The 9960-nt window shown below is 40.5% G+C and overlaps 1 protein-coding gene across 1 annotated transcript in view; it reads left to right on the forward strand.

The window, feature by feature from the left end:
• The window catches only part of LOC116673448 (EF-hand calcium-binding domain-containing protein 6), a 67816-nt gene that overhangs the window by 4301 nt on the left and 53555 nt on the right, over positions 1-9960 (forward strand). The window contains exons 3-4 of the mRNA XM_032505799.1: positions 7840-7934; positions 8071-8131. Of these exons, the coding sequence (XP_032361690.1) occupies positions 7840-7934; positions 8071-8131 (156 nt within the window). The remainder of the gene's footprint in view (positions 1-7839; positions 7935-8070; positions 8132-9960) is intronic.

Below are 9960 nucleotides of genomic sequence, written 5' to 3' on the forward strand. Positions count from 1 at the left end.
GGAGGATAATCAGCTGAGATTGTGTGTGTGCCTCTGAGAACTGTAAGTCGAAAATCTCATGTTTTCAGTTCACTTAAGCCTGTTATTGGTCTATAGTTCTTGCACATTTAAAGTAAGTTAGCTAGTGGTTTTGGTGTGTTCTTCACCTGTTAGCTGGGTTTCACGTTGATCTTAATGAAGCATCAACCGTTTCACCAGCTTTATTCGCATGATTTTTTTTTTTTTTACCAAACTTCAGATAATGTAGTTCAGTTGACAAGTGGATGGAAACTTAGCTAGACAGAAGTTGTCTCCGTCCGTGTTTTAACAGACACACCTGGGGTGAAGTTAGAAACCAGAATCATCTTTAATCCAGTCCTAATCTAGTCCTTAACTTTCACATCATTTCACTGGAGTTATCCTTATTATTGTTTACGTCATTAATACCACATTCAATCTAAATTAATGGGAATATATCTACTTTACGTTGCATTTGACGCACAACTAAGACAACTCAACAGATTCAGCATTCTGTAATAATTCACAGCAAATCATTACGGCTTGATGGCGCTAACGTTAGCACATAGTAGTAGGGAGGGCGACATGATTGAAAATGAAGAAAACAGAGACAAGCAGCAAGACATTTCCATCATCCTCGGCCTGATCTGAGAGAGATGTTTGAGATAGTAGCCAATGTGCTGGGGAACTTCTTTATTAATGTCAGTTTATTTATTCATATTTTAATCCTTTATTTTCTTTCCAGAAGCCCTATTTGAGCAAACACACATACATGTAGATTCATTTAAATGTTAAGGGGAAGATTAAAAATAGAAACTGGATCTGTGAATTCTCACAGAATTACAACTGAATTCATACCTTGCTGATGAGTCAGAATCTTATTAACCTGGAGTCGCAGTTTATGTCATAATCACATTTGGGACTTTTTAGGCCTGTTGGCAGACATCTATTTAAAATGTAGCCATTGCCATATAAAGACTGTGTTCTCCATGTCCACTGAAGTTCCTCAACATCTCTCTGGTAACGTTTGTGTGGTCCAGGTAGCTTTGCATAAAAAATGGTCGTCATTGGCAAGGCTACTTTTACTTTTATACTTTAAGTAAATTTCCAAGTCTGTACTTTGTTACTTTTACTTGAGTAAAGAAGTGTAATCAGTACTTCCACTTTTACCAGAGTATTTTTTAAGTATCTGTACTTCTACTTAAGTACAGAAAGTGAGTACTTTTGCCATCTCTGACCACCACAACATCTAACTTCATCAGTCACTACAAAACCCACAAAGAAATGTGCGGGAATGTTTCTTTTTAGATAATTAATCTGTTGGTTAAACATCTGCTCGAAAACAACTGTCCTTATAAACTGATTTAAATGTGGAAACTATATCATCAGGGTATATAAGACTTAACATGCTTGACTAATAGCTTGTGACTAGATAGATAGACTTGACTTGATGTCCACCGCAGAATCAGTGCTGCTGTTACGTAAACGGGCGTCAGCAGAGAGGTGGAGCGAGACGATGTCTCTGCATATTCAGGGAGTCAGGTCAATACCGCAAAAGCACTCAAAACTTTGACTTCATGCGTAGGCTACTCCAAAATGGCCAACATGTGTGAAAATGAACTGTACCAAAATGGGGAAAAGTATTTAACATATCATACGAGAGGTTAGGAAACCAACGCGCAGACCAATAGTAATTGGAGGTTGGGAGTAGCCTGGTCACATGGAGAGTCCGGTACAGTCCGAGTCTGCAAACGCTGGCAGCTGAAAATCAGACGTTTTGGTGCTCGTGATATTTGTCTGGCGCTGGCTAAAACCTCTTTAACGGGCACCAGAACTTTCTCTATGCAGTATGAACTAGAGGTCCACCAATATCTTTAGTTTTTCTGTGGCCAACGCTGATGCCGATCTTTAGAAATCAGGGTCAGCCGATAAATGCTGCCGATTTATTTTGGCCGATATTTACTTGGTTTTTAAACCTCAATTTGAAAGATAGAATGCAACACTAATAATTCCATACTTAAAATTATAACGGATATTTCACTGCTGGAAAGACCAATATGCATTAAATTAGTTCATTTAATAGAAATGTGATTTTTGTTTTTTCAACTTCATGCCTTCTAGACCGAGAAAAGCCAACCTTTGACATTAAGTTTTTTCTCCCTAAAGTCGCTGAGAGCTGCTGCTGTTCCAATCCTGTCGGCTCTCTGCAGCGGGCGGGGCTGCTCAGTTCCCCCCGCGACTGACGCGTGCACCGACACACTGACACACACTAACACACACACAGTGGATAAGGGTTGAGTATCGTTTGTATTTTTTACAATTCCGATTCTTAAAAACTGAAAAAATGGCATCAAAGAAAGGCTCTTTTATAGATTTTTTTCCAACTGAATATTATTTAAATTTAACAATATAGGTCCTATTAAAGTTTGAAAGCACTTAAATATATAATAAGTATTTTGCCGCATGTTTCAATGAATTCAACATTCTTCCCCCTTGCACATAATCGCGTTGAATTTTTTTGTTGTTGCATTTTGCGGTGTCAAATCCTTGGCTGTGAAATACAGCCACACTTTCGACTAGCTAGCTAATGAAAATACTAGCAGAGCAAGTGTAATGTGTTTACTAACCATCGCGTGCAGTGAATGGTTAATATGCTTTAACGTACGTTTTGGTGAGCCCAGAGGAAAAATATGGCATTTTAAAAGTAGCCTACATTTACGGTAGCTAGCTAACAGTAGACTACAGAGAAAGTGGGATATTTTTATCTGTTTCGGAGCGACAGAGGGAAAATATATTAGTCTCACATTAAGTGAAACTGACGTACAGGACGACCTAAATTGAGGACAGCTACATTATTGTAAGTGCAATGATAAGTTAAAGTCCATTAAGTCCTTTATCAAACTGTATAAATGTGTGTTCCAGGCCAGGATAGGAAATTAACTAACAATGGAAAGATCAACAAGCCACTGACACATATGTTCCCATTTGATTCATTCAATAAATCATAATTCTTTTTCTCAAATCCACCAGCCATTTACATATTATACCAACATTTGCAGCATCCTAAACCTTGTTGGTAAGGTTACTACAGGAACACTCAGCCCAGAGTAGTTTTGTTCTCCCTGAAACAAGTTTTTATTTTTAAAAAAGACGGGTTAGGGTTACAAAATTGTTAGAGGGACCGGCAGATAGTGTGTAAAGCAGGGATTTCAAAGGTTTTTCTATGGTCTTCTGGTTGATGAATTGGTCACAGTGTCCACCTAGGAAGATGAAGAAATCTCTGGTTCAAACATTGGCCAGCACGATCCCAACTGGCACAACTTTCAGGACTCACCTTCAAAGGCTACATTCACACTGCGAGTCTTAATGCTTAATTTGGATTATTTTTGCTCAGATCCAGTTTTTTGTTTGGCTACCTTTTTAAAATGTGGCCTATATCAGATTCCAGTGTGAACTGTAAGGAACATTGACATCAGACATAGCATGCTGTTGCACTAAAGTTAGGGAGGTTATGGAGGGAGTAGTGACGCGGAAGTAAAGAAGTAACGGAAGTAAAGAAGCATTTTCGCTTTGATTTCAAATGTTTGATGTCTGACTCTTCAGCACCAATCGCAGACTGCAGTGTTTGGATCAATTTTCTAGGTTCCAGCTAAAATAACTGCTCCAATGTGAAGCAAAATAAACTGAAATGAACCAGACTGCTTGTTGGAAATGAGGTTTTACATTTCCATCCTCCAAATATTGTGTTGTTGCTTGGGGCATCATCCAGAAGATGGCAGTAGAAGATTTTTTTTTTTCAAATCTCTTCCAGCAGTTGACATTGACAAATGATGCTCCGTGGCTGTGAAAACTGGTCAGCGGCCAAGTGAATCTGGCAGATGTTAAAGCAGACGTTATTTGTTTGCACCTCTGTTGCTCTGGATCAGTTTTTCCTGGCTCACTCTTTAAATAAAGGCCTTTTCAGCCTTTATTTTGATAAGACAGCCGAACACATGAAAGGGGAGATGGGGTGGATGACATGCAGAAAAGGGCCGCAGGTCGGAGTCGAACCCAGGCCCTGATGGGTTCAGGAGTAAACCTCTATATATGGGCGCCCACTCTACCACGGCGGCATAATTCCCCCTCTCCTTTCGTCTTCATCTGTGCGCACGCTGCCTCTGTCACTCTGCTCCGCCACTGTAATCGTCTCCACTGTTCCTCTTTGTTCCGTCTCAGCGCTCACACCTGACAGTTTGACTGCCTGTCTTTCCCACACAGATTTCCCTCCCATAATATCAGCACTTTGTGTTTCCCCCCCATACACAACCCCACTTCCCCCCACCCCTCGCCCACCCCTTCCACTCACCGTCTTATTCATTAAAGACGGATGAGTGTGTGTGTGTGTGTGTGCTTTCTGGAGAGTTGTCAAAAGTTTACTTTAAAGGACTAACACCGGAGTAGCAGCTGTTGTTCTGGTGACATTTTGATGTGGAAGTGGCTTTGTGCTTGGGGGAGTGAGAAGCCACAAGCAGCCCCCCCCCCCCACACACACACACAGTCTTCTTCTAGTTCTTCTTCTGTTCTTTATTTATCTATCTGGCCCCATCCATCAAGATCTTTTTTTTCCGTAAAATATTGATCAAGTATTAAATGTGCTGCGTCTGTAAAACCTCGGCCTGTAGAAGAAATATGTCTGAATAATTCAAGCTTATTGGGGAGGAGGGACAATCACAGCTGACAAATCTGATGATGAAGAAGAAGCTGGTGACAGACAGCCAGACTCATGCAGAGTTAATCACCAACTATTTTCATAATTGATTAATTGGTTTGAGTCATTTATTAAAGAAAAAAAATTCTCTGAATCCAGCTTCCAAAATGTGAATCATCTCCGGTGTCTTTACTCCACTATGACAGTAAACTGAATATTTTTGAGTTATGGGCATAACAAGACACATATTTCACATTTTTCTGACATTTAATACTAGACCAAACAAGTAATCAGTTAGTCAAAGTAATAAATAGTAGCTTAATCATCAATGAAAATAATAGTTTCTAATGTTCCGAAGGCGCTGCCACCCCCGCGAGCAATCGCTGCCATTCAAGTCAACGCTTGATGCTAAAGACGTGAGACTATCCAGTCAATATACCGAAAGACATCCCCTAATATCATATGTATTGGTATCTCCTAAGCTCGCTTGGAACGTCGACTGAGGTAGTACTAAAAAAAAGTACCTGTTACCATGTACCAGGGACTTTTTTTCATAATGGAAAACCAAAAAAGGCGAGTAGAGCAGGTACCATGTAATAGAAAAAGGCCATAAGAATAGGAGTAGTAGTAGTAGTAGCAGTAGTAGTAGTAGTAGCAGTAGGCACTGTGTCTGAAGCCTATGGAGGCCTTTACCATTATCATGTATCCTGCCGCCACTTGCAGCCCCATTGGCCATTGTTACCATTTAAAGTTACATTTAAAATGTAATTGAATCAGAATTTAATTTAAATTTAATTTGTATCTGATTAGTAATCCCCAATGGGGAAATGACAATTTACACTTTGTGTCCACACTTTTGTTAGTTATCACACACAGTCTTGAGCTACACACACACACATGCTCAGGATCTATACATGCACTAATAGAGAGATGTCAGAGTGAGTGGGCTGCCAGCCGAACCAGCGCCCGGAGCGGTTGGGGGGGTACGGTGCCTTGCTCAAGAGCACCTGGCAGTGCCCAGGAGGTGAAGCGGCATCTCTCCAGCCACCAATCCACACTCCTTACTTTTTTACGGACTGAGCTACTGCCACCCCTACTGCCAATGTGAGGAAAACTTAATTGTAGTAAGGCAATGGAAAATTGTGTTGGATGTGCGGCACACAGTAAACATAAAGGAAATGCCAAAAATGGAAATTTGTGTTAGATTACTAATTCTTGTTTATTATGAGGAAATGGAATGAGTTATGTTTAAGTAAAAGGTTTTTTAATGTTTATTCCTTTTTTTGTTGTTGTTAGGATAAGCATTTTGTACACCAATCCAGTATCCATCCACTGCAATGACATGTCAGTTGTTTGGAACTGCAGTATAACAACTATCACAAGTAAACACGTGTGTGTGTATCAAATGTTTTTTATAGATTTATTGTCCCAAAGAAATATTGTTGTTACAGCCAAGACAAACAGAAACTAGATAACACACACACACACACACACACACACACACACACACACACACACACACACCTGTGAAGTCCCTGTGAGCATCCTCTGATAGGTACCAGTTATTTCGCTAAAACCTAAGATGATTATTTGATACTATTTACAGATGATTTTGTCCAAAAGCAGAGACACCTCAACATGTCTTATGGCCCCTACCCCCCCAGGCACTGACCTCCCTCTCACCTTCAAACTGAAGTGCAGGTGTAACAACACCGTCACAGGTATATAGAGCATGGAGAGCCCCCCCTTCCTCCCTGAGGTGTGTGTGTGTGTGTGTGTGTGTGTGTGTGTGTGTGTGTGTGTGTGTGTGTGTGTGTGTGTGATGCTCCATGGCTGCTGATAGCAGTGATAATTGGACAGTGCGGTGTCTATAATAAGACTCAATGCCAGGAGCTCCGCTGGGGACCGCTGCACTGGATTACACCATGGAAGGATGTAGGGTAGGGCAACAGGGACTGTACTTTGATTATGAGCCACCAAAATAGGTATACGTGTGTGTGTGTGTGTGTGTGTGTGTGTGTGTGTGTGTGTGTGTGTGTGTGTGTATGCGCGCGCCAAGTATTTGTCTGCTTGATTGAATGCATGTGTGTATTTGTGTGTGTTTTTGTGAAAACTAGTTCCCTGTTTTTTTGTGTATGGGTATGTGCCAACTCTTTACCAGTTTTCTGTGAAGTGTGTGTGTCCATGTGTGTGTGTGTTTGTAAAACAGCACAAGGTCAGAACAAAAGCATGCGGCTACATTTCCCAGGTGTGCCCCCTTTCCAGAGAAACGACACCTAGTGTATTCCCCAAACAGCCTCATCCTGAAAATTACTGCTCAACCCACCTGACGCCAGCCAGCCGCATTACCACGGTGCTCTTCCCGTCTCCACGGAGACGCCATTATATGTGCCATTATCACCGATGCTGGTACTGGAACGTTTGAAAAAGTTTGGAGTGGGCTTGAGTGCAGGAGTTTGTTAAATATGGAATATTTCCCAGACACCATCGTCTTCATCCTCCTCCTGCTTTTCATCATCGTCACAGTTGTGTTTTGTGTACAGTATGTACTGTATCTACTATAAATATCAGAATATGTCAAGGGTTAAAGGACTTATGTCTCAGCAGGATTTGGAAATACTAGTCTTTATCTTTAGTAGACTAGACTGCTGTATGTTGTCTTTATGTCTTTACAGGTTCCCCTTTAAAATCAAGTCCTCAATCCTCACTAACACCAAGAAAGTGGACATTTCTGACCTACTACTACACTATAAACCCAGACCTGTCAGGTCATCTGGGACAGGTCTGTCCCCAGAGTCAGATCTGAACATAGAGAAGCAGCGTTCAGTTTCGATGCTCCACATATCTGGAACAAACTCCCAGAAAACTGCAGGTCTGCCGCAACTCTCAGTTCTTTTAAATCAAGGCGGAAGACCTTTCTTTATTATGCTGCCTTTCTTGAAATAATTGTTAATTTCTCGTACTGAACTGTAGGTTTTATTCTCGTATTTCATCTGTATTCTATCCATCCATCTTTGTCCGCTCCTCCGGGAGGGGACCCCAAGCTTCTCTTTCCCAAACCACATTACGTTGGTGAAATGCGCTATAGAAATAAGGTGCCTTGCCAGGCCAACAGTATGTAAAACTACGTGTCTTTGTGTTTGTGGCTGCTGTAGGTGTGTGAGAGGGGCGGTGAAACTGTGGACTACGCGTGGTTTCTGAGGAGGTTCAGTCGAGCTCCTGCTGCCCACAGAGCCTGCAGCAGCGTGAGGTAAACACACTTGTCTTCTCCAGCGCCACAGCAGACGTTTTCTAAACAAAGAAATGTCGCGCTGCTTTGCATTTATAGGCGTTTGGTGGCAGCAGCTGAACACAAATGAATTGTATTGTCTGTCTGTTTCTCTCAGGCGTGGTCCACGGAACACCTCCATGTCCCTTTCTGAGATACAGAAGCATCTCAAAGATAAGGTTGGTACCCTCCCTTCAACTTGGTCAGTGTTAAAAGCACAATAAAAAATAAATATCAAAATGTACTTAGTATTGCTGCTGTTCTGTATTCAAGTTGTACAAATTATTCAGCTAAGGTCAATGAACGTGAACACTACCTGAAAGATTGATGTGAGAGTGTGAAGGGGGGAATTCTTGCTTTACCATTCATTAATGCGGCAAAGGCACACGTTACACACGCAATGAATGCAATCTAAACTCTAACATGACTCACACATCATCCTCAGAGTGTGTGTGTGTGTGTGTGTGTGTGTTGTGGGGCCAGCGTTGGCAGAATTTAGGCTCTACGTAGGAGGACATGACAGAATTGACTGTGGATTTGTGCGGCTTGTGTTCCACATATTAAACCAGTCTGTAGATGTTGTGAAACGCAGAAAATGTATCTGTGGACAAATGAAGGCCTGAGGGCTATCAGGGCTGTCCTAATCCTTACTGCAGACATGCATATCTGTGTGTTTATGACTTTATATTTATATGTTGGCTGTATTCAGGAAAAACATCTCTCACAGCCCACATCCTTCAGTTCACACAAAACACATTTATTCATCCAAATCTACCTCTTGCATATGTTTTTTTGCTACTTCTCTTACCAGCCAACCAGATTCAAAGAGACGGACTTGTAAGAACATTAATACGATGCCGAGACAGGACTGTGTCACAGTAACCCTCAGTGAGACAAAACCACCTTGTCAGGGTATGTCATTTAATAAACTCACGAGTTATAGTCAAATAAGTCACATTTATATTTTCTAGATATTCAGTCTGGTATGGTCCAGTTTTTGTAGGCAAGTTCATTTGTACAGTGCCTTTCACCAAAGCAATTAAAAATGCTTTACATAGGAAATACAAAGGCATGTGAAAGAAACACACAGCAGTGTAAAAAGACAGATAAAAGGATTACAAATAATAGATATAAATATCATAAAACACTGTCCAAGAGTCAAATCAATAGTCACAAATTCAATGTAATAAAAAGCAACAGAAAACACAAAGGTTTTGAGCTCTGTTTAACCCTTGTGTTGTCTTCCCGTTGACCATGTAACTTTTTGTTTTTCTGGGTCAAACTTTGTTTTGTAACTTTTTCTGCGCTTTGTTCAATCAGTTGTTGTTTCTTTTCCAACGTTTTTTTAAAGCTTTTTCTGTCAGTTTTGTCACTTATTAATAGTCATTAAATCGAATAAAACACCCACAATTTAATAATAGTAGTGAAGTGATCATTTATTGTAATTGTGAAGAGCGTTGTATGGAACATTCCCATTTTTTTTTCTTCTTCATTTTAGTTGAAAGAAACCCAATTTTCCGATATAGAAACATTTTAAAAATTGGTCAAATTTGACCCGAGGACAACCGGAGGTTTAGAAAGACCAGAGAGTTCAAACAGAGCCCAAGTTTGGTCACAGGTACACTTTACCAGAACATAATATAAACACAGATAACATTCCTTAGATTAGCTATAATCATTTTTAAACCAGTGTCTACCCTAGTTTCTTTCTTTCAGCAGCGGTGCTGAAGTGCATGAGGTTTACTTTGCCTTACAAATATTATTACATGAAAATGATATCCCTATTGTAGACCTAAGGTCATTTTTACAGTCTGGTTTTATTTACTAAAAAAGCTTCAACCCTGTTGTCTACAGTCAAGATATTAAAAAAGATTTCAGAACAATCTGGGCTCTTGGAATATTTGGGCTGCAGTGAGGTCACTTGAATGTTAAAAATGGTTGTAGGACCTCAAACACTGGAAAATATATGATTTTCTCGCCTAAATTTTTACCCCCTAAAAAGTGCTGC

Source organism: Etheostoma spectabile, chromosome 23 (assembly GCF_008692095.1).
Source record: "Etheostoma spectabile isolate EspeVRDwgs_2016 chromosome 23, UIUC_Espe_1.0, whole genome shotgun sequence".
In the NCBI taxonomy this organism is placed as follows: domain Eukaryota; kingdom Metazoa; phylum Chordata; class Actinopteri; order Perciformes; family Percidae; genus Etheostoma; species Etheostoma spectabile.